Below are 25,566 nucleotides of genomic sequence, written 5' to 3' on the forward strand. Positions count from 1 at the left end.
CTAGTTAAATAAATAAAAACCTTGACTAGCCTGCACAGAGCTCTGACCTCAACTCCATCAAGCACCTTTGGGATGAATTGGAAGGTTGACTGTGAGCCAAACTCACTAATGCTCTTATGGCTTAATGGAAGAACATTTTCAACATCTAGTGGAAAGCTTTCCCAGAAGAGTGGAGGCTGTTGTAGCAGCAAAGAGGGGACCAACTCCATATGCCCATGATTTTATAATGAGATGTTCGACAAGCAGGTGTCCGCATACTTTGTCATGTAGTGTAACTCAATATACTGCAGACTGTCCTGACAGCCACAGTTAATGGTCCCTCCCTGTGCCAGATGGATCGCGTGTGAATTCCAGAAGGCAGCTTGACTCGGAACTGGTTGGGATAGAATTATAACTGAACAACAGGATCGGCCTTGTCCCACTGGAGGATTCATTTAGAAGTGTCAACAGATGAAACAAGCCAGTCCTGTTACAAGAATTACCCCTAATAAACACAGTGGGGGTGTCATCTTAACCTTGTGCCCTTCGCTGACATAGTTCAAGCCATCATAGTAGTTTGCCTGTGATTGCTTTGCATCACTTGGTTTGACAAAGAAATGCTGCCTTTGTTCACATCAAATTATGATTTCAAGTGAGGTCAGGTGAGGTGAGTGCATTCAAATATATGCATGCTGCTAGGGTCCAGTCACTCTCATTGTTGTTGGTCATACTAATGTAAGTAAATAATGGCTGTGGCTAGGTATGCAAACTCAGTGTGGATCACAATCTATACTGGTACATAGACTTTCCATAGACAATATCCAGCCTGGTCAGTATCCCATGTCAAAGTATCTTGATATAGTTCACAGTAAATAGTCAATGGCTTTTTATTTAGCTAATGTAACAATTCAGAGCAAACTCTGGCACTGGAGAGCATGCAGGCTTATAATAACAGCCCTATGACTCAGCTAATTATGGCCCAGACTAAATCCCATGCTACATTTTATTTTAACATGGTCTGTTAATGATGCACTGGAATAAAAGCTTGAAGGTCGACACCTCTGGATCTTGAGTTGGAGAACCCTGAACTAGGGCCTACTGATCCTGGGAAAGGGAAATGCATCAACCAGATTTTCTGCATCATATTCAGATTACTACAGAGTATTGTTGTTTGGCTGTGTTTGTCACTGACTGCTAATATCAAACTCTTGGTAAAGCCTTACTTTTGAGAACATTTCCGGACTACTTCCGTCCAATGAGAGTAGTCCACATACTGAACATGCAAGGGGCAGTGTTGAGGCACTTTTGAACAAAACAGATGAGCACTACAGTGTGTTACCACTGAAGCTGAGAGGGTAGACCAACGCAAACCGAGGGTAGCGCAAGGATTGGACTGGGTGAATGCAGCTCTCAACAGTGGCGATTGCGGCATTCTTTTCCACCATTTTTGGGGAGATAAGAGGACACCCAAAGTAACGTGAACATTCGTCGAAGGGTCATGTTTCGTTCCAATTAGCTTGTTCATAAGGCTAACAATTTACTATTCGTGTCATCAAGCAGTTATCTGAATGCATATTTCATAGTTGGCAAGCTGTATTTTTTTCTTCTGAAAGTGTTGACTTTTAAAGAGACTGAGGCGGCTGAGTAACGTTAAACGAAATAAGGAACCGATAGTCCACCATGGATAACGCTCACACAAAGAGTGTTGAAGAAGTTTATAGCGATTTTTCTGTCAACGAAAGCACAGGACTTGGTTTGGACCAGGTGAAACGTCAGAAGGAGAAATGGGGCTCGAACGGTACGTGATCCTCTAGCTACACTTTTACTACTGGTACCGGTATTTAAGCTAACTATATTTCACTAGATCAGGGTTTCCCAAACTCGGTGCTTGGCACTCCCCCGGTACACGTTTCGGTTTTTGTCCAAGCACTACACAGTTTGATTCAAATAATTAAAGTTTGGGTAACCCTTGTCTAGATAACGTACGGTCATTTGTTATGGTGCTTTCAAGACAACGGGGGAAAAAAAGAGGTCAAATTATGACGTCAGTGATCTTCAGGTCTGAAAGTTGGAGCTCTAGAAAGAGGCCCGAGTTCCCGATTTGGAATTCTGTTGGATAACCGTTCAACACGAATTTTCCCAGATGGATTATTTTCCCGAGTTCCCACTGGTCTGAGATTTCCCAGTTCAGTTATTTTGAACGAGTCATTAGCTAAACGTCAGCACACACTCAGCTTGGTCATTGGTTGACGTCATTGTAGACTACCTTGTGGGTTTCAATCGTACATTTACACATTTTACTGAACGAAGTAGTTACACGGGGTAATTGTTCATTTTCAAGGGTGTTTAAACCAGGCAGCAAGACCGCTGCGCTGACCTGTGCATTTGGTCAGGATAGCCGCCCGCACATGCCCATGTAGCTAGCTATAACGATGCTCGCAGACTGGCTGGCTAATAACTATCGTTAGCTAAAACGAAAGCTGGTTTATAGGATCCTGTGGTCTGTCGTTTTTCTAGATGGTTATTTAGTAGTATTCTGCCGACACCACAAATTATGACGTCATGTTTGTATTGTAATGAGGAAACCTTCAGAATAAAAGTCCGTATTGCAATGTGGGTAATTCATTCAAAAATAATTAGCATTTTAGTCAATGGCAACTTTTTTATTTTGCTGCTTTTTTTTTTACACCAATAATGAAGAAGTAATATGTTGACACTTTGGGCTATAGAGAACTTTTCTACCCGCCTCAACTAAAGTGTATTGGAAAATGCTCGGTAGGATCTTAACTAACCAAATATATGTAATTTTTGAGGGGAATGTGCCATACATATCCAGAAGAACTTCGTTCTCCACCCCATCCATAGCTGAGACCTGTTTTCTCTCTACAAGCCAATATGTACCCCATGTAAAGTCTATTACAGTGCATTATGATGGAGGTGGAGAACAAAGTGCTGCTGGATATGTATGACACAGTCCCCCTCCAAAACTACACACATTTGGTTAGTAAAGACCCTACTGAGTATTTTTCATCCCAGTGTATTTGAAACAGGTAGTAATGTTTTTTTTTTCTCTCTCCACATCCCAATAAGTATCCCATATAGAGTGTTTTGCATTGCAGTAAATGGAGTTGGTGGAGTAATTATACCTGTTGCCCAGCATGAGACCAATTAAAGTTTTTCAGGCTCTATTGAGTAATTCCAATAGCATGTGTTTTATTAAGTGCATTTCTTAAAATGTAGCCAACACAATGGCTTTCAATGTAGTACAATTTTATTTGTTACACGCGCCGAATACAACGGGTGTAGACTTTACCGTGAAATGCTTACTTACGAGCCCTTTCCCAACAATACCGAGTCTTTGTAAAAGGAATTTTAACACAAAATAACGAAGCTATATACAAGGGGTACGAGGTAATTGAGATGATATGTACATGTATGTAGGGGTAAAAGTGACTAAGCACTGAGGATGGATAATAAACAGCAGCGTATGTGAAAGTGTGTGTGGGGGTAGAAGCTGTCCAGAAGGCTTGGCACTCTGGTATAGCGTGCTGTGTGGTAGCCAGGAGAACAGTCTATGACTTGGGTGACTGGGGTCTTTGACAATTTCTAGAGCCTTCCTCTGACACCGCCTGGTATAGAGATCCTGGATGGCATGGAGCTCGGCCCCAGTGATGTACTGGGCCGTACGTATTATCCTCTATAATGTCTTGCGGTCAGATGCCAAACAGTTGCCATACCAAGCGGTGATGCAGCCAGTCAAGATGCTCTCAGTAATGCAGCTGTAGAACTTTTTGATGTGCGGACCCATGACAAATCTTTTCAGTCCCCTGAGGTGAGAGCGGCGTTGTCGTGCCCTCTTCACGACTGTGTTGGTGTGTTTGGGCAATAATAGGTCCTTAGGGACGTGAACACAGAGGAACTTTCGACCCACTCCACCACAGCCCTGTCGATGTGAATGGGGGCGTGCTCGGCACTCGGTTTTCTGTAGTCCACATACCTTTAATTTGTGTAAACTTTCAAAATAAAAGTTATTTATTTTTACGGTTCCTGAACAATTGTGCTATTTTGTATTTTTTTGTTGTTGCTGATCTTAACTAAAAAAATGTAACATGAGCAAAAAGAGCTTCTGGACATCAGAACAGTGATCACTAATCTCGATTTGGATGAGGATTTGTACTTCAATGAGTCAGCGGCGAAGGACATACTGCTCATCCCAGACCAGGCCCAAATCACAGACACTCGTAAAAGGACGAAGCAGCGTTCTAGAGGTTGACGTGCGGGATACCTGACAAGACTACGTCGGCGAGTGGATAAACCGCTTCTACCCTCCGTTGTATTGGCGAACGTGCAGTCACTGGAGAATAAACTGGGCAAGCTCCATAAAGACTATCCTATCAATGTGAGCTGAAGAACTGTAATATCATGTGTTCTCAGGACATGGAAAATATAAATCGAGTTGTTTTTTTCCACAGACGACGCAATCTCTACTGCACTCCGCACTGCCCTTTCCCACCTGGACTTCCTGACCCCAGGTGGTAAGGGTAGGCGGCAACAACATCCGCCACGCTGACCCTCAACGCAGGGGCCGCTTAGGGATGCGTGCTTAGTCCCTTACTGTACTCCCTGGCCGGGCACAACCGATGACATGACGGTGGTAGGCCTGATCACCGACGATAATGAGACCGCATATAGGGAGGAGGTCAGAGATATACACAAGATTATATATTGGATGTCTGACAACTTTCAAGGTGACCTCTGAGAAGATGGGTTAAAAAGAATCCCTACACCACCATGAATTCAAACATTGAGTGGGCAATGTTCTTACCCTCTATGCTTTTGCTACCGTTAATGACTCAGCCAAACTCAAGGCTGTGGTTTCACGCAGTGAATGCAATTAAATGAAGTCCCTGTTTTTCAAATTCCTGGTGACATAGGGGGTTAGTGGGAGTCATTGGGGTCGGTGGTAGTCAAAGCCGAGGTGGAGATCAACAAATTGCAATGCCATGTCATGATTGATTGTCAAAATGTAAGAACGTTACTAAACCATTTTCCCTAATGGTGTGTTCTCTTTTCCCTGATGCACTTTGGATTGGACCATCTCAGAGCTACCTGCTGAAGAAGGTAACACTTAGTTAAAAATAGTTGGTTGTAAAAATTAAACCCAATTCTGATATTTTCTCCCAATTATTTGCAAAAGAGCTGATCTGATTGGTCAAAAGACCAATTTAGTGAAAAGATATCCAGAATGAGCTGCCTGTGTAAACGCAGCCTATGATGCATCATTTTTTTCTTGATTTCATGTCATTTAACACCTTTCATTCTACAGGGAAGTCTCTATGGGAGCTTGTTGTTGAACAGTTTGAAGATTTACTTGTAAGAATTCTTCTGCTGGCAGCTTGCATATCTTTTGTAAGTATATCACCTGGACAATTTATTTTTCTTCTTCCTGAGATGGGGTTGAGGGCACACTAAATTTGATACTGCTGCTGCTTGCCATGGGTCAGTTTCCCCCCCTTTTAATAGGCTAGCCCTTGATATCAATCAACCAACATTTTACATTAGACAAGTATAGATTGATGTCTGTATTAGAAGCATGTCACTCTGGGGAATTTAGTCACAGTATTCTTGCTGTCACCGTAAAGGTTTAAATTAATATACTTTTGAATGCATTTGATTGCTTTGATTTATTATGTAGCTGTGTCAATCCTCTGATAAGCAAACACCTAAATCATCTGATCTTATGCTTGCTGTCTGGAGTTGCTGAAAATAAGCTAATGAGTAGGAGTGGGCTGTCTAATGGAAAGGGAAAGTTTGTTTGGCCTCTTGGCATGAGGTGTGGACAGCAAGTGCAAATGTCTTCTGTTTTTATGCCTCTGCTGAGGTTACATTCATAGATCAGGTGGCTAAACAGCTGAGAAGGCTAGCTACACATCTGAGGAATGGTGACAACAGCAGTTGCTTGAATCGAGTTGCTATCACCATGTGTCTAACAAGACATTTGAGTCGTCTTTAGCGTAATCACTTCTATCAGGGTTCTCACTGGTAGTTTGCCTTTCGCCTCGTGGTTTGACATTTAACGTTACATCGTTATTGGTAGTAAGTTGCCTATACACAAGCTAAATGGTTTGGTGGAAATGTAACTGACAGCATGCAGTGATCTAGCCTAAATTCCATAGTCCTACAGTATTATCAGTGTACTGCTACATCTGTTTACTATTCATGTTCTTAGGTAGTGGACAGATGGATGTTTTTGCATTGGAAAATATCAGATACCATGCGCATTGATTTGAGGAGATGTGGTCCTTTTGAGGCCAATATGGAGGGTTCAAGAGCTGGAATCTATCATCCCGTGTGTGTGTGTGTGTGTGTGTGTGTGTGTTATAGAGGAGCTGGTATGTAGTGTGCCCAGCCGTGCGATATGAAGGTGTCAGTGGCTGCTGTCCGGGGGACAGGGCACCACTGAAGACCAAATTTGGGCTCTTACCTTCAGTGGGAGGGCACACGCCAGATGAATGCACCACGCCCCTCACTCCCATACTTTTGGTCGGTGGTCAGATCTGATTGTGGGAGTAATAGGCTAATAGACAGTGAAATAAACGGGTGCAGCAGGTTGTTCATGATGGTGTCTGTTATGCAGCTTTGTCTCGTTGAGGTGAATTCGTGTGCTCTTATTCTCAGCAGTTAAGAGGGACATTATTCAAATGAGTCCCACTCCCAGAAGAGTGTTTTTATCTCCTGTTTGTGAGAGAGGAGGAGTGCTGAGTTGGAGAAGAGCTTTACTAAATGCACAATGTGTGGGTTGTGATTGATTACAGAAGCAGTGGTCCTCCTGGTAACTGGTTTAATGTTTGTGGGGGGTTGGTTTGAGGTGGTAAGATGGTTGTCTGTTGGTTTCAACTGCTCATATTTGATATGCATACTGTGTATGATACTGAGGGCCATTGGTTAATTTAGCCAAATGTACTGTTATGTGAGGTGCTGACACTGATACAGCATTACAAATCCAGTCCATCTTTTATAAACTTTGTATCCTTACTATATTTTCTGTGTTTGATTGACAGTTTTGTAGTGCAAATGCAATGTATGTGCAAAATTTACCATAAACCTCAATTAAATCTGGCAGCATGATTTAATTAAATTCTGGTTCAATAATCACCTCCTTATATTGCACATTGTTGAAGAAAAGTTTCAAATTAAATCATGTTGCCAGATTAAAATGAGGTTAATGGTTAATTTTGCACTTATTAGCTCAAAGCTTTTGCATTTAAAAAAAAAGAAATGTGACTGCCACTGCTAAGTTAATTAGTCATTTTAGATTGTGTACTTCTACCATGTTTGGGTCCATTGGCAGGCATGGATGAAGTTTGTCTGTTTTTTTAACAGCTATGCTTTCTCCAGGACATTTAGCGCAACCTTATTTCACAACATACTTCAATCATAGCTTTCTTAACATGATTATTTAAATTCATAGTTGTAAGTATCCAGGGGGGAATACTGTTGGTACGTGCTCCTGTACTATGTGCAATAATGGATCATCTCGTTGTCTTGTTTACCGTTAGGTCTTGGCCTTATTCGAGGATGGAGAAGAAACAATCACAGCCTTTGTGGAGCCTTTTGTAATCTTACTCATTCTTATAGCCAATGCCATAGTGGGTGTTTGGCAGGTGAGCAACTTACATTACATCATTTTGACCTCTTTTACAGTATCTTGAATGTTCGTGTGGAGCTGCAATGACAAGTATTTAGAAACTCTTGTTTTGCTTGTATGCTGCTAGCTAGTGACTATAGGCAAAACAGGCCACCATTCAAAAGTTACAGGTATCCACAAGGTTACAGGTATCCACAAATCTCATACATTCTGCTTGCTGGTCACATGCCCGCTTAACTCTTATTAATGTCATGCTTTTCAATAGAAAGTAAATGGGCAGAGGAAGGAAGTGGGTCATTGACAACATTTGCGACAGTTTAGATGAGACCAAAGTGACAACCCCCCTCGCCCAGCCTTGACATGTCTGTTGCTTTGTTGATGTTTATACACAATGGTCTCTTAGCCATTCTCTAATCCATATTTGCAGTTTTTGCAAAGAGAACTCAGCCTGTAGCAACACAAAAAGGCTATATGCTCCCTTAGGATTTATTCATTCAGTCTAAACTCATGCATATTTCTGGCCTGCGTGATTTCGTCCAGGAGAACTAGGCTACATTTCCTCAGCTGTCTGTCAACATAGATGGCATGTTTGTGAGCAAATGACCTTGAACATTTGAATCCAATCCATAAAGCATTTATGCGCAGCCAAAGAATGAGCATAAAATATTGTCAATCACTCTGTTTCAAACAACAAGTTCATAGTTGTCTTTCTTACTCAGTTTTGATGCCCAATTTCTAGTGCCAGTTAGAATGTCTGTCACACTGGTTGACTTTGCCTACCCTGTCAGGCAGCTCCTAGGAGGAATTTCCAAACCACTGTGTGCTATGGAGTAGACTCTAACATCTGTCCCTGTAGCCCTAAATTACCATGCTCAATAGGCTCTTTATTAACTTATATCAATCAATAAAATGTGATTCATAAATCCCTTTTCACATAAACTGTTTTCACTAAGTGCTATACAGATTCCCAGTCTAAAACTCCAAAGAGCAAGCAATGCAGAAGCACTAATATGTTGAAGCTGGCCAGGAAATTTGGACTTTAGAACCAAGCATTCTATTCCTTTAAGGAAGTCCCATATCTGCAGTTTGTGGGATGGTGAAAAGTCAAATAGGCTTATTTGATTTGAATTGGCTTCTAAAATGTTTTCAGATCATATATTTCGGTATGTAATATGTAACCAAACAGTCAACGTTTCTAATCTACACAGGAACGCAACGCTGAGGATGCCATTGAAGCCCTTAAAGAGTATGAGCCTGAGATGGGCAAGGTCTACCGCCAGGACAGGAAGACCGTTCAGAGGATCAAGGCCAAAGAAATCGTGCCTGGAGACATCGTGGAGGTTGCTGGTAAGTTGGCCCTGTCTTTCTCAGTGCTGTAGGATGCATTAAACCCACATCATTTTTGGCGATTCAGTAATTTGGCTTATGAATAACCATTATTTAAGATTGAAGCAAAAACAGTTCTTAGTCTTCGTTAGGAAAAAAAGGACACTCCTCCTCATCTATTTTCACTTAAACCAGCATAGTTTGACTCCTCACTCGGGTAAATTTTATTTTTAACTGGACTCGTGAATCCAGGCATGGTTAGGCTTTCATTTTAACAGAGAAATCTAATTTAAATTGCCCTCTCCCCCAGTCCCACTGCAGAGGTGACACCCTACATGAGAGGTGTATTTTGGGATGTTTCTATTAACCCATTGTCCCAAAGGACTAGGCACTAGTGGTGCTAAGGATCTCTCGAAACACATGCGCATGTTTCCTAGGGTGCTAAACTCACGAAGGTACACGGCACACCACCTTGACGAGGCTCCCATTGTGTTCAACCATAGCGCCATGCTAGCACATTCCCATTGGAGCCGGTAAACTGAACCTCGGCGTGGCTCATCTCTCACGTTTCCTCAATGCACCTCATGAAAGAGCCTGGTATGACTTACCCAAAGTCGGTGACTTTAGCAGCGAGAGAGGCGTTTCTGATTGATTTTCAGAGGAATTGTGTCCTGAAAAGCATGTGGCTGCAGTACAGCAGGGGATGGACATAGATGTAGTCAACTGATGTGCAGTAAAATAGTGGAGTCCTTGAAGCGCTAATGTTATCATGACACTTGGTTTAACCCTAAGCCACTGAGGTGATACTGGGTTTTTCTGTGCATAGTGGTGGGTTTTATTTTTAGCCTGTCTAGATTCTGGAATCCTGGTGTATTTATAGCAGGCAGTGACGGTAGTTCCTTTCTGGGGGAAAGTGTTGCCGTGTATGACGTGGGACTCCAAGCAGGACTCCAAACTCACCTTGAGAAGGGCACCGGCAGCACAGTGCATTTGCTTCTTGCTCGTTTCTATGAAACCTATTGTTTTAGAGTGACGGAACATTTGGTTTGGGGGTTCATGTTTAACAATACCTTCATGATGGTATGGTTATCAAAGTGGATCCTGGATGTATTAGTGTTCTGTATATTTGCCTTTATTTGTTGCACAGAAATCCTTGGCTGGTCCTTGCTGTGTAAAAATATGATTGAGTATAGGCGTCATTAGTTGTGTAGAGTGAAGGTCGCTTTTGGTTTTGCTGTATGTTTGCTCAGGAAAATGGCTAACGGCTCGGAAACCAGACTCTCTTCAAGGGAACAGTTGGCAAAGCAGATATTGTCAGAGTGATGCATTGTGGAGGCTGTCGGGTGGAGATTGAGAATGTCACCTAAACTTAGAGAGCACATTGGGGAAATCCTGCAGAGCCTTTTCAGATTGGTTTCTGTGAGGCTCCTTTCTGAATGTTTGCCCAAATCCCCAGTGTGAACCCCTGCCATGCAGGAAGGCTGGTCATGACGCAGATGCCAGCTTACTGCTGAGGCAGAGGACGCAGGCTGCGCTGACTGGCTGAGCTGTGAGCAGAATACTAAACGGGCCAATCTCTGGCCCTGCCTGTCAGGGTACCACTGTGTGCCCTGACACAACCAGCCTCCCGCTCCACTTGTCAATGTGTTTATTACACATAGCTAGTAGTCATCAACATAATGTGTCTATAGCCAGAGGTGTTGCAGTTCCACAGGACTGAGGAGAGTCTGGTCTGGTCCCTGGCTGGTGCATGTTCAGTACAGTAAGGGCCCAGATACTGATGGGGAAAGTCTGTGTGGGGTGGGATGAGGGGGGGGGGGTCTCAGCTGCTTCTATTGTTTGGACAGCAAGATGACCTTGTAGGGAAGTCTGTGTCAATGGTGGATCGCGATCTCACCCCCGCCCACCTCCAAGCCCAACACACAGAGACCCTACCCATCACCACTCTCCATGGCCTGGGATTCCAGACACTCAGCATGGCATTTTGTGTGGCCTGCTGTGGGGTCTTTTGGCAAGTGTCTGGTCCAACCAGGTATTTGCTGTCCCCAGCTTGTCTGCAGGTGGCACAATGGCTGTCTGGGACTTAGATTAATAAGGTGGAGGGATCTGTATGTTACTGCATCAGAATCCCCTTTTCAAGTTCAATCTGCTGTTCATTTAGCCCTGGGCCCGGTTTCCCGATAGCGATGGAACTTAGGGAGTGTTTTAACAATGCACCTTTCCTACAAGGGCTGAAGATGTAACATGCATTTCCATAAACACCCCGTAGAGAGAGTGTTTAATAAGTGAGTCATTGGAGCATGTAGCTACTTATAGGATCGAAAGCTCAGATCAGCTTTCTCCATTCAAATCTTACCTTAGCATTAGAATTGTGCCACAACACTGACGACGAATCAGCTCCTAGAGATATTATCACCTATGGCTTCAAATATTGAGGTGGCTTATTCTAATGCTTAGCCTATAATAATGCACTAAATCAAGATTTGACACAATTTTGCACGCATGTAACATGAAATGTATTGAGGCAATTTTTATACAGTAGCAGTGGGGCAAAAAGGTATTTAGTCAGCCACCAATTGTGCATGTTCTCCCACTTAAAAAGATGAGAGAGGCCTGTAATTTTCATCATAGGTACACTTAAACTATGACAGACAAAATCTGAAAACAAAATCCAGAAAATCACATTGTAGGATTTTTAATGAATTTATTTGCAAATTATGGTGGAAAATAAGTATTTGGTCACCTACAAACAAGCAAGATTTCTGGCTCTCACAGACCTGTAACTTCTTCTTTAAGAGGCTTCTCTGTCCTCCACTCGTTACCTGTATTAATGGCACCTGTTTGAACTTGTTATCAGTATAAAAGACACCTGTCCACAACCTCAAACAGTCACACTCCAAACTCCACTATGGCCAAGACCAAAGAGCTGTCAAAGGACACCAGAAACAAAAATTTGCCCCAAGTATAACGTTTTATATTAAGGACATAAAGTTAATTTCTTTGTCACATTTTTTGCAGTATTACTTTAGTGTTTTATTGCAAACAGGATGCATGTTTTGTAATATTTTTATTCTGTACAGGCTTCCTTTTCACTCTGTCATTTAGGTTAGTATTGTGGAGTAACTACAATGTTGGTCCATCCTCAGTTTTCTCCTATCACAGCCATTAAACTCTAAATGTTTTAAAGTCACCATTGGCCTCTGAGCGATTTCCTTCTTCTCTGGCAACTGAGTTAGGAAGGATGCCCGTATCTTTGTGGTGACTGGGTGTATTGATACACCATCAAAAGTGTAATTAATAACTTCACCATGCTCAAAGGGATATTCAATGTCTTATTTTATTTTTACCCATCTACCAATAGCTGCCCTTTGTGAGTCATTAAAACCTCCCTGGACTTTGTGGTTGAATCCGTTTCAAATTCACTGCTTAACTGAGGGACCTTAAAGATAATTATGAGTGGGATACAGAGAGTCTACCAAATTGTATTTATATGGTTTTTACAAACCATTCAAATAAAATTACTTGTTTTGGACAACAACAAAAAAACACAGATTATTTTAAATACTAGATACTCAAATACACATGTATTTGAACCCAGGTCTGGTATCAACCAACAGTTATTAAGCCACTGCAATCTGAATGTTGTTTTTACATTGTCCTCGCGTTCAAGTGGCAGCTAATCCTGAGGCATGTCCTGCATTGACTGCTGAGAATCTGCGCTATGCTGTCTGGTTCTAGAATTGGTGGTAAAGGGGAAGACATGCTGGTCTGACCCTGGAGAGACTGTTAAGCGGAGCCACTAACAAGGAAGAGGCTGACCTCAAGACAACGGGAAACATTAGTACCCTTCAGAGTTTCTTCTTTCAGAATACATTACTGTGGTCATACTGTAGCATTGTACACAGCTTCTCATGGCCACATGTGGAACAGTGCATTAGAATATTAAGAAGACTGTTGTGTGGAGAGGGAAGGCAGGACGAGTTATCAACACCCTTTTCATTAAGCTAAGTAGAGGGTTTAATTACAACCTTTTCATGGTGTTCATGGCAACAGAACGCACTGGGACTGGACATCCAGAGAGGTCTTTAGCGATCCATTTCAATGGCTGAATAAAAATCTTTGTCTAGTGAATGATGTGTCCCAGCATATAGAGGCCATAGAGAGTTTGAAGGCATGTTGACCCCTAACCTCTGCTCTTCCTTCCTATCTCCCAGCAGAACGCTGTTAGTCGGGCAGCATCTGGTCTACATCTCACACAGCATAGGCCGCTGGTCTTAATCTAGGTGTCACGTGGCTCCGTCGCAGTGTCCTGTTGCCACCGCAACCAAACCTGGCCCAGGACAGGACATGGTGGTCTGTTTGTAGTGTACTGTACTGTCCTACACACAGCCCTGTTCTGTTGGTTATGAGAGGAGACTGGAGATCTCAGTACACCCACTGAAAACAGGAAGTAGAGATTAAAGCCAGACACATGGTTGTTACTCCAACTAGCTTTAGGCTAGTGTTCATGGTCTCACATGCTCTTTTTTCCTTTTCAAATTTTCTCTGATTCAACAAGTTCTTTGGCCTTTTGAATTGTTAGTGTACTGTACACTTGGTTAGTGGTGAACGCTTTCTAGACAAGAACAGCTGGTTAAGAGCACTTGAAGAGTTCTAGGACATAGTTAGCCGTCAAGTGCTTCTAAAATAGCCTAATCAGAATGAGCTATTTAAACCTTTTGTTGTAGCTGCCATAAGCACCTGCACCCTCAGGATTGTCCACAGAGAAACCTGCTGTGTCATGCAGTCATACACAGCAGGGCCTGTGTCAGTCTGTCAGCGAAAGCAGTTTTTCTGTCTTCCTGGTGTGGCAGCCTTGCTTGGACCCACTCCACAGTTGTAAAGAAGGGCACCCCTGGAAGTCATGTCTGGCACTGGTTCACAGACTCTTGTTTCTGTGCTGCTTGTTGCTACGCGGCCTGTCTCAATCTCCTCGGCGTGGAGAATCACTTGTTGGCAAGCCTTGGGGTGAAAAGGTGTTCATGTTTGAGGAGACTTTTGGCCTGGTACCAAGTAGGATGTTGACTTAAAGGGATAGCTGATGTATTCACACACACTTCATCCAGAGCAGGCCTGCAGACCTGGCTAACTGCACCAGGACAATCTTACGTGTTTTGTACCCCCGTAAGGACATCAAGTGTTATTGTAATTGGCTTTACTCCCTGTAGTCACCAGCGTTTCTTAAAACATTTGAATGTGTCTTGGCTCAGGAAGTGTTGCACAACCCTAAGGATGTGGCCGTTATGGGGGGAAACCTTTGACTGTGGTCATGTTTTCTTTCAGTTGGAGTCAGATTGTATTTTGAAACTCCTCCCAAATGTGTTATCTTTCTTTGGCCTGTAGATAATATTCTGTAACTGTTTGCCTTTGTCTGAATAGCTTCCAAGTGAGCCTGATGATAATTTGATGTTGCAGCCCATCCAAGGCCAATCCATTGCATACTTCCCTCTGTGAGTTAGGTCTCCTGACCTTTTCAGAAGTGAAACGCATTGTTCCACATTTAGACAGTTGAAAGATGCCATTGAGCTCTACACAATTATTTCTGAGAAAAGCGGTCTGTCTCTCTCTCTCTCTCTCCATGATTGGCCCATGTCCACTGATGGTCCAGAACTCCTGGCACCAGTGTCAGCATTAATACGGCCTGACACACACACCCAACTGCTCGCATCTCTCTCTTTCTCTCTCTCTGAGCCAAGGCCTTGTTGGTGTTGAGGCTTGTGTGTCTAGCTTTAATGTGTGACAGCTTAGGGACACCCGCTTGTTAATTTGAAGGTTTGAAAACAAGGAGTTTGAGGTTAAAGCGTGTACTGTGTGCTAAGCGCCACTCCTGTTGCGTCAATGAGTTTTGGAAAATGGGGCTCCATGTCTGAGTGACAGCAGCTGGTATTATCTCCTCCACCTCTTCCTGTGCGGTGGGGAGGACAGGAAAATAGCTGGCATTTAAACCAATCAATCAAATATTTTATAAAGCCTTTTTTACATCAGCAGTTGTCACAAAGTGCTGAAACAGATACCCAGCCTAAAACCCCAAGAAGCAAGTAGTGCAGAAGCACAGTGGCTTGGAAAAACTCCTTAGAAAGGCAGGAACCTAGAGGAACCAGGCTCTGATGGGTAGCCAGTCCTCTTCTGGCTGTGCCAGGTGGAGATTAGAACAATACATGGCCATTAAGGCCAGATCGTTAGGACAGCTCATTGGGGGAACATATTTAAATAGTTTTCCCATTTTTGGCTGTGCGTATTGTTCATCCCATGCTATTTTTCTCTCCTCTCAAGGGCACAGGGGGATCGGATTAGTTTACTGTCTGTTCAGTCCTGAAAAAGGAATCCTGACGTTCATGAACATGTTTCTCTTCCCTGGCTTCCACCAGTCTCCCTCAATCACCAATACTCACTGTGTGTCTTGAAAAGAAAGGGCATGATTGAAGGACATTGAATACATTTTAATACCATGTTAAGTCTCCAGGTCTGTGAGAGCCAATATGTGTGTTTTTCTGTAGAACTGTGCCCTGCGGCGTTTATGTACTAATAGGTTGCAGAATCAGGTCGCCACAATTCAGATGTGGCCCAAATTGTCTGTCTCCTTTGGGAAGGGCCTTTTTATGGCTCACCGGTCCTCTGTTTCCTCATGCTGCTCTGGCTCTCCTCTCTCCGCTACAATAGAAGCCCAGTACTCTACCTCTGTGTGGCACAGCAACCAACCCTGAAATTAGCTATAGTCTGTCAGTTAACACTGACGCTGAATAAATGACTTCTCTATTTCAGAGAACGGCTGGGTGGTCTTCAATAATCTAAGCACTCTGCAGGATCGGTATTTTTTTATAATGTTCTGCTTTTAGTATTGGCTTCGACTTGAATATGACTTTGCACATCCACAACCAGTTTACTTGTCTTGAGACCTGTAACTGTATAGTATCTGCTGTGTGCTGCTACAATGACTCGACGTAATGGGCAGAAGTTATGGAGGTCATGTGAATTATCTGTCTAGTTTTCCCTGCTTGCAAAATGTGCAATGCAACATTGTCCGGCTATGATGTTTTTTTAATCTGTGTGCCTCTAATTCTGTCTATGTCTGGTTTCCCCTTCGCTAGTTGGAGACAAGGTTCCTGCAGACATCCGTCTTACATCCATCAAATCTACAACCCTGAGAGTAGACCAGTCCATCCTGACCGGTAAGACACACGGCTGTTTGCTGCACTGTGTTTTTCTATACCGAACAAACTTAGGCTACTCTACATCTCTAGTCAAAATAGACAAACTGTCTTACTCAAAAAGCATAACAAAACTCTCTCTTCCTGTGTAATGACATTGTATGCTAATTTCAGGTGTTCTACATCTGTCTTTGCTGACAGTATGAGCTCCTCAGAGCCTGCAAGCATACTGTATGACTCACTTTTAATTGTCGTCTGCCACATGTTTATTTGCCTTCATTCCACATAGGCAAACTTGAACTGTTTATTCCTCCTCCAGATCCAAGTTATTCCAAACTTCATTTGTTGGAGAGTCATGTCCCTAACACATCACCTCCATAGACTGGTAATATTGTAATACTGAATGTAGGAGTCAGTTCAAACCCAACTGCTCAGCCCCACCTCACAACAAAAGTTTGTTTTACTTTAGCTTATCAAAATAAGACTTCTTAATAATTGAATATCATGACACCGTTTAATTAACCGAGTTCACCTCCTCTGAGTCTAGAGCCAGGGTTTCCACTTGATCCACATTATGATCAGAGGCTGTGCCCTGCACCATGTGCACCAAGAGCCATGAATGTCACACATTGATTGTGGAGTGGGAGTCTATGATTTGAAGTTGATAGAGTTTTTCCCCGAGGCTTTAGACACAGCCAAAGGGATATCAGTGTGATACGTGACCTGAGCTGCTCTCTGCTGTGATTCCAGGTGAGTCGGTCTCTGTCATCAAGCACACGGACCCAGTGCCTGACCCTCGAGCTGTCAACCAGGACAAGAAGAACATGCTCTTCTCCGTAAGCAACACTCTTCTCTCTTCACTCCTTACTGCTCCTTGTAGCGGCTGTGTGATGATTGAACTCTCCAACATCAGCTCGTAGTTTGAGATTCTCCTTCAGTCACTTGTTTCAGTCAAGCTCAATGGAGTTGAAGAACATGCTTGATGCAGGTATCCCTTTAACTTTCCTAAACATCATTAACAAATTATGCCAGCATCACTCAATATCAAAAATGTACTTAAAAATACAGACCCTGCTATTTTATTTTGGTTTGTAAATATAGATAGAATATTCTAACTATATAGTCTGCTCTCAAGCGTGTGTGATTTGTGTGGCCATAACGTTCCACCTTTGTGTTTTCAGGGCACCAACATCTCGTCTGGCAAGGCTATTGGTGTGGTGGTGGCCACGGGCGTGAACACTGAGATTGGTAAGATCCGTGATGAGATGGCAGCCACTGAGCAGGAGAAGACCCCCCTGCAGCAGAAACTGGATGAGTTCGGGGAGCAGCTGTCCAAGGTCATCTCCCTGATCTGCATCGCTGTGTGGATGATCAACATCGGCCACTTCAACGACCCCGTCCACGGAGGATCCTGGATCCGCGGCGCCGTCTACTACTTCAAGATCGCTGTGGCCCTGGCCGTGGCCGCCATCCCCGAGGGTCTGCCTGCTGTCATCACCACCTGCCTGGCCTTGGGCACCCGCCGCATGGCCAAGAAGAACGCCATCGTCCGCAGCCTGCCCTCTGTGGAGACCCTGGGCTGCACCTCTGTCATCTGCTCCGACAAGACCGGCACCCTCACCACCAACCAGATGTCTGTCTGTAGGGTGAGTCTGGTTGGTTGTTTTACATGCTGACTGGACAGGGAAGTCTGCCTCTGTTGCGTTACCTTGCTGTGATACTGTTTCAGAGTATGTGTATGTGTGCAGAAGGTTCTTTTGTAGTGGAGAATCAAGAGTGAGATGTGTTACAAAGAGGTGTTGAGGCAGCGATGCGCTGCGGCTTTGATAGACAGTCAGCCATTAGGTGTTCATCCGCGGTGCTCTTGCATAACTGACCTTGCGTCACCGCTCTGCGGAGCATCCAGTCCCTCCCACTTTCTGAGTGGCACCCCAACACACCTACAGCTCTTTCCCTTTCCCAGAGCAGAGAGACATTTCATTATTCATGAGCATGTTTATTCTCTTTTTGGTGAATATGCACAGATCTTTGGAACTGCTGACTCCACTCCTTTAAACTTTGACCTGTTTCATTATTTAGTAGGCCTATGTCTATCAAATGTTTTTGGATGAGAGGTTTTTTATTTGGTAGCGGCCATTTATTTCCCATAATACATTTCGTTTGAACTAGCATTCCATGGGTCTCTGGTCTGTTTTAATGTATGTCCCTCTGTAGTCACTTCCTTTCACCTCTGGTGCAGACTCAAATTATTAGGGGAAATGGGATGTCTAGTTAGTTGCGCAACTAAACTGAAATTTGTCTTCTGATTTTTAACCCAATCCTTCTGAATCAGAGAGGTGTGGGGGGCTGCCTTGAAGAGAAACTTCAGGATTTTGACAATGAGGCTTTTTTTTAATCTACTTCCCTGGAGTCTGAAGTCGTGGATACCATTTTTATGTCTCCGTGTCCAGTATGAAGTTAGAGTTAGCTCAATGGCTGGAAGTTTATGGGTATCTGGTAGCACAGGGCTCTCCAACCCTGGTCCTAGAGAGCTTCCATCCTGTAGGTTTTCACTCCAACCCTAATCTATCACACCTGACTCTAATAATTAGCTGGTTGATAAACTGAATCGGGTTAGTTACAACTGGGTTTGGACCTACAGGATGGTAGCACTCCAGGAGCAGGGTTGGAGAGCCCTGTGCTAGCGGATACCCATAGACGTCCAGCCATTGCGCTAACGTACGTTAGCATTGGATCACGAAACTACAGCTTCCTTCATACTGGATGCATAACATAAAAATGGTATCATGAGTTCATCTGACATCTGAAATAAATGTCCTCGTTACCAAAATCCCGAAGTATCCCTTTAATCGACGTCCATGTCATCGGCGCCCAGGGAGCAGTTGTTGTTAGGATGCATGATGCCATAATACACTAGTAAATTATACCATATCCTACTGTACCTATCTCATTGTTTCCATGAAGTGATGATGACATTTGTTTAAGTAACACATGTTTTAGGCTGTGACGAGTTCTCCACATTGATTTCACCTATCCCAGTATTTTGAGAATGGGATCTCTGGTGTAGAGACTAGGAGCTGAAAGAGAACCATGCCTTTTTCAGGTTACTACCCAGTGTCCACCAAACAACCCCCATCTCCCATTTCATCTGTCAGTGATGCTTGGAAAATCTTCCACAAAATAGTTTGTGTTGAATTCACGACTTAAGCCTAATGTATTCAGCGAGAGGATGTAATGCTATTTTCTAATCATCTGACGTCAGCAGGGCTCTCTGAAGTGTGGCCTCCAGCTGGAAAATAACATGAATGATTACCATCACTCTTACTTCATCCTTTCTCTCTGACTGAGACTGCTGGCGTGTTTCAGCTGACTGGCTGTTGTGACGTGGTATTAGTTTGCACGTGCCTACTACTAGGCTTGGACCAGTCCAGTTCTTCCTGTGGGGAAAAGGCCCAGCCCTCCAGGCTTCAGTGCACTCTTCACTTTATGCTGGCTCCCTGACAGATGGCCTCCACTATTTACTTATGGACTAAACCAAACAAGCACTGTTCACTGCTAGACTCCTACCTTAGCCCCCACACAGCCATAGGGCATCTAAATCCCTCCAGCCCAGAGAGTATAGTTGTGAGAGCTGATCTACAGCTATTATGTGGTGTTTGCTGCCATCTACAGTGTAAGTTAATAAACGGCCTCTAATGTAATGTTGTAACCATACATCTCTTATGACTGAAAATAACTTCTAGACATCAGGACTGCGATTACTCACCACGGACGAGCAGAATCCTCTTTTTCCTTTCACGACTCTGACGAGCCCGACGCAAAGGATACGCTGCTTCCTCGGAAACAGGCCCCGATCCACGTGAAGAGGAGGCTGAGAAAGAGGGGTCGAAGGTGCGCCTGCCTTCTGAGAATTCGCAGGCAATCAAATAAACCCCCACTTCCCTCCATTCTGCTAGCAAACGTGCAATCTTTGGACAATAAAATCAATGAGTTACACAGAAGATTGAACTAGCAACGGGACATTAAAAACAAACATCTTATGTTTCACGGAGTAGTGGCTGAATGACGACGACAACATCAACATACAGCTGGCTGGTTATATGATGTAACAGCAGGATAGAACAGCGGCGTCGGGTAAGACGAGGGGCGGCGGTCTATGTATTTTGTAAACAGCTGGTGCACGATATCTAAGGAAGTCTCGAGCTATTGCTCACCTGAGGCAGAGTATCTCATGATAAACTGTAGACCACACAACCTACCGAGAGAATTCTCATCTATATTCTTTGTAACTGTTTTACATGCCACCACAGTCAGAGGCTGGCACTAAGACAGCATTGAATGAGCTGTATTCCGCCATAAGCAAACAAGAAAACGCTCACCCAGAGGCGGCGCTCCTAGTAGCCGGGGACTTTAATGCAGGGAAACTTAAATCCGTTTGACCAAATTTCTATCAGCATGATAAATGTGCAACCAGAGGAAAAACATCTCTGGACCACCTATATTCCACACACAGAGACGCATACAAAGCTCTCCCTCGCCCTCCATTTGGCAAATCTGTGAAAAAGACCTTTAAACAGGTCAACATTCACAAGGCTGCAGGGCCAGACAGATTACTAGGACGTGTACTGCGAGCATGCACTGAACAACTGGCAAGTCTCTTCACTGACATTTTCAACCTCTTCCTGTCCGAGTCTGTAATACCAACATGTTTTAAGCAGACCACCATACTCCCTGTGCCCAAGAACACTAAGGTAATCTGCCTATTTAACTACCTACCCGTAGCGTTCACGTCTGTAGCCATGAAGTGCTTTGAAAGGCTGGTCATGGCTCACATCAACACCATCATCCCAGAAACCCTAGTCCCATTCCAATTTGCATACCGCCCCAACAGATCCACAGATGATGCCATCTCCATTGCACTTCACACTGCCCTTTTCCACCTAGACAAAAGGAACACCTATGTGAGAATGCTACTCAATGACTACAGCTCAGTGTTCAACACCATAGTGCCCTCAAAGCTCATCACTAAGCTAAGGACCCTGCGACTAAATAACTCCCTCTGCAATTGGATCCTGGACTTCTTGATGGGCCGCCCCCAGGTGGTAATGGTAGGTAACAACACATCTGCCACGGTGATCCTCAACACGGGGGCCCCTCAGGGGTGTGCGTGCTCAGTCCCTTCATGTACTCCCTGTTCACTCATGACTGCACGACTCCAACCATCATTATATTTGCAGATGACACCGCAGTGGTAGGCCTGATCAACCGACGAGACAGCCTATAGGGAGGAGAGCAGAGACCTGGCCGTGTGGTGCCAGGACAACAACCTCTCCCTCAACGTGATCAAGACAAAGGAGATGATTGTGGATGATATGATACAGGAAAAAGAGGACAGAGCACACCCCCGTTTTCATCGACAGGGCTGCAGTGGAGCAGGTTGAGAGCTTCAAGTTCCTTGGTGTCCACATCACCAACAAACTAACATGGTCCAAGCACACCAAGACAGTCGTGAAGAGGGCACGACAAAACCTATTCCCAATCAGAAGGTTCTACAGCTGCACCATCGAGAGCATCCTGACTGGTTGCATCACTGCCTGGTATGGCAACTGATCGGCCTCCGACTGCAAGGCACTACGGAGCGTAGTGCGAACGGCCCAGTACATTACTGGGGCCACGCTTCCTGCCATCCAGGACCTCTATACCAGGCGGTGTCAGAGGAAGGCCCTAAAAATGGTCAGACTCCACAATAGTCATAGACTGTTCTCTCTGCTACCACACGGCAAGAGGTACCGGAGCGCCAAGTCTAGGTCCAAGAGGCTTCTAAACAGCTTCTACCCCCAAGCAATAAGACTCTTGAACATCTAGTCAAATGGCTACCCAGACTATTTGCAGTGCCCCCCACCCCATCTGTTGTCATCTATGCACAGTCACTTTAATAACTCTACCTACATGTACCTACTACCTCAAATAACCGGTGCCCCCCGCACATTGACTCTGTATCGGTACCCCCCTGTATATAGTCTTGCTATTATTATTTCACTGCTGCTCTTTAATTACTTGTTACTTTTATCTCTTATTCTTATCTGTATTTTTTTTTTAACTGCATTGTTGGTTAGGGGCTCGTAAGTAAGCATTTCACTGTAAGGTCTACCTGTTGTATTCGGCGCATGTGACTAATACAATTTGGTGTGAGATGATTAGTTTGTGTGAGTCAGCCCTAACTTTCCTTGTCTGTGTTGTGGTCTCCAGATGTTCATCATTGACCAGGCCGACGGGAACAGTTGCTCTCTGAATGAGTTCACCATCACTGGCTCTACTTACGCCCCTGAAGGAGAAGTGTAAGTACCAAATACTCTCTTAACGCCAGTCCGTTTAAGATACAATTATTTATTTACTTCCAATTACATGAAAGGTTGGAGGGAGTTAATCTTGTCTCCTGGCCTGTGTGTCTCCCTCCAGGTACCAGGATGGCAGACTAGTGAAGTCCTCTGCGTATGATGGTCTAGTGGAGATTGCCACCATCTGTGCCCTGTGCAATGACTCCTCTCTGGACTTCAATGAGGTCTGTGTGCATACCTGACTGCCTATCTCCTCCTTAATATGGATCATTAAAGGATGTTGAGTAGCGTTGACTGATTGGCTTATGTTTGTGTTGTCAGGCCAAAGGTGTGTATGAGAAGGTTGGCGAGGCTACAGAGACGGCTCTCACCTGCCTGGTGGAGAAGATGAATGCGTTTGACACCGATGTCAAAGGCCTGACCAAGATCGACAGGGCCAACGCCTGCAACTCTGTATGTACACTAACTTCAACCATTGAACAATTAAATGGTGTGGTACTCCACAGCTGGTTGTTAGCAGGTTTTCTGAGTGGTGTGTTGTCTGTCAGGTGATCATGCAACTGATGAAGAAGGAATTCACCCTGGAGTTCTCCAGAGACAGGAAGTCCATGTCTGTGTACTGCACCCCCAACAAGGCCCGCTCCTCACTTGGAAAGATGTTTGTCAAGGTATCCCCACATTTTTATAAACTGCTATGTTTGACTCACATTGGACCAAGTGTTAGTGTTTTTAAGTCACCCATGTTTGAATCTGTGTGTCAACCTTTAAAACACTTTAATCCCCACAGGGTGCCCCCGAGGGAGTTATTGACAGATGTACTCATGTCAGAGTGGGCACCTGCAAGGTTGCCATGACCCCGGGAATCAAAGAGAGGATCATGTCTACGATCCGTGGGTACGGGACTGGGCGTGACACCCTGCGCTGCCTGGCTCTGGCCACCCGGGACACCCCACCCAGGAAGGAGGACATGGTGCTGGTTGATTGTGCCCGCTTTGTTGATTATGAGGTGAGCACTACTCATCACCACTGCATAGAGTAGGAGTTGACAGGCATTTTGCTAAAAGGCATTTGTTATGTGTAGATACCATATCTAACTTATACTGCTGGATCCTATTAATATCATATGAAGACATATAAACGCAACATGTAAAGTGGTCCCATGTTTCTTGAGCAGAAATAAGAGGCCAGAAGTTTCCCATACGCATAAAAAGCTTATTTCTTTCAAATTTTGTGCTCAAACTTGTTTACCTCCCTGTTGGTGAGAATTTCACCTTTGCCAAGATAATCCATCCACCTGACAGGTGTGGCATATCAAGAAGCTGATTAAACAGCATGATCATTACACAGGTGCACCTTGTGCTGGGGACAATAAAAGGCCACTTTAAAATGTGCAGTTTTGGCACACAACACAATGCCACAGAAATCTCAAGTTTTGAGAGTGTGTAATTGGCATGCTGACTGCAGGAATGTCCACCATAGCTGTTGCCAGAGAATTTCATGTTAATTTCACTACCATACGCTGCCTCCAACGTCATTTTAGAGAATTTGGCAGAACGTCCAACCGGCCTCACAACCGCAGACCATATGTAACCATGTCAGCCCAGGATCTCCACATCCGGCTTCGTCACCAGCGGTGTCGTCTGAGACCAGCCACCCGGACAGCTAATGAAACTGGGTTTGCACAACCAAAGTATTTCTGTCAGAAACCGTCTCAAGGAAGCTCATCTGCATGCTCGTCGTCCTCACCAGGTTCTTAACCCGACTGCAGTTCGGCGTCACAACCGACCTCAGTGGCCAAATGCTCACTTTCGATGGAGAAGTGTGCTCTTCAAGTATAATCCCGGTTTCAACTGTACCAGGCAGATAGCATGTATGGCGTCGTGTGGGCACGCCGTTTGCTGTGTGGGCACGCCGTTCGCCGTTTGCTGATTGCTGATGTGCCCCGTAGTGGTGGTGGGGTTATGGTAAGGGCAGGCATAAGCTACAGACAATGAACACAATTGCAGTTTATTGATGGTAATTTGAATGCACAGAGATACCGTGATGAGATCCTAAGGCCCATTGTCGTGCCATTCATCCGCCACCATTTCAGCATGATAATGCACAGTTCAATGCCGCAAGGTTCTGTACACAATTCCTGGAAGCTGAAAATGTCCCAGTTCTTCCATGGCCTGTATACTCACCATTGAGTATGTTTGGAATGCTCTGGTTCGACATGTTCGACAGCGTATTCCAGTTCTCGACAATATCCAGCAACTTCGCACAGCCATTTCATAGGCCACAAACAACAGCCTGATCAACTGTATTCGAAGGAGATGTGTTGTGCTGCGTGAGGCAAATGGTGGTCACACCAGATACTGACTGGTTTTCTGATCGGGGCCCTTATTTCTTTTTCAAAAGGATCTGTGACCAACAGATATCTGTATTCCCAGTCATGTAAAATCCATAGATTAGGGCCTAATGAATTTATTTAAATTGACTGATTTCCTTAAATGAACTGTAACTCAATAAATCTTGTGGCATGTTTCCGTTTTTATATTTTTGTTCAGTGTAGCATAACTTTTGGATGTATTGTGCAAAGTTCTAGTAGGAACCCTGATGGTGACTCTGTTTTTGTGTTTCTCTGCCCAGTCTGAACTGACCTTCGTGGGCTGCGTTGGCATGCTGGACCCTCCCAGGACCGAGGTGGCTGCCTCCATCAAGCTGTGCCGCCTAGCCGGCATCCGCGTCATCATGATCACTGGCGACAACAAGGGCACTGCCGTGGCCATCTGCCGCCGTATCGGCATCCTGGGTGAGGAAGACGACGTGGACAAAATGGCGTTCACTGGCCGCGAGTTTGACGACCTGTCCCTTCAGGCCCAACGTGATGCTGTTATCAACGCCCGCTGCTTCGCCCGTGTCGAGCCCTCCCACAAGTCCAAGATCGTTGAGTTCCTGCAGGCCATGGACGAGATCACAGCCATGGTACACTGACCCCCCCCCCCCCCCCCCCCCCCCCCCCCACTCACATCCTTACTGTACATGCAAAGCTGTTATATCTATTACTGTTGTCTTGTAGCCTCCTATCCACCCTTAAGTATCTGTT

At 44.5% G+C, this 25,566-nt stretch overlaps 1 protein-coding gene across 3 annotated transcripts in view; it reads left to right on the forward strand.

Annotated features, from left to right (window-relative positions):
* The first annotated feature begins 1,297 nt into the window (after positions 1-1,297).
* The window catches only part of LOC139410807 (sarcoplasmic/endoplasmic reticulum calcium ATPase 2-like), a 28,904-nt gene continuing 4,635 nt past the window's right edge, over positions 1,298-25,566 (forward strand). Inside the window, exons 1-14 of one of the 3 annotated variants that reach the window (XM_071156336.1) lie at positions 1,298-1,777; positions 5,083-5,100; positions 5,306-5,388; positions 7,539-7,643; positions 8,836-8,974; positions 16,081-16,161; positions 16,891-16,976; positions 17,322-17,786; positions 22,390-22,478; positions 22,600-22,702; positions 22,800-22,931; positions 23,027-23,146; positions 23,266-23,484; positions 25,110-25,445. In XM_071156336.1, the coding sequence (XP_071012437.1) occupies positions 1,660-1,777; positions 5,083-5,100; positions 5,306-5,388; positions 7,539-7,643; positions 8,836-8,974; positions 16,081-16,161; positions 16,891-16,976; positions 17,322-17,786; positions 22,390-22,478; positions 22,600-22,702; positions 22,800-22,931; positions 23,027-23,146; positions 23,266-23,484; positions 25,110-25,445 (2,094 nt within the window). In that variant the 5' untranslated portion in view covers positions 1,298-1,659. The remainder of the gene's footprint in view (positions 1,778-5,082; positions 5,101-5,305; positions 5,389-7,538; positions 7,644-8,835; positions 8,975-16,080; positions 16,162-16,890; positions 16,977-17,321; positions 17,787-22,389; positions 22,479-22,599; positions 22,703-22,799; positions 22,932-23,026; positions 23,147-23,265; positions 23,485-25,109; positions 25,446-25,566) is intronic. The other 2 variants (XM_071156337.1, XR_011634538.1) reach the window with 2 other exon arrangements.

This window comes from Oncorhynchus clarkii, chromosome 6 (genome assembly GCF_045791955.1).
Source record: "Oncorhynchus clarkii lewisi isolate Uvic-CL-2024 chromosome 6, UVic_Ocla_1.0, whole genome shotgun sequence".
In the NCBI taxonomy this organism is placed as follows: Eukaryota; Metazoa; Chordata; class Actinopteri; order Salmoniformes; family Salmonidae; genus Oncorhynchus; species Oncorhynchus clarkii.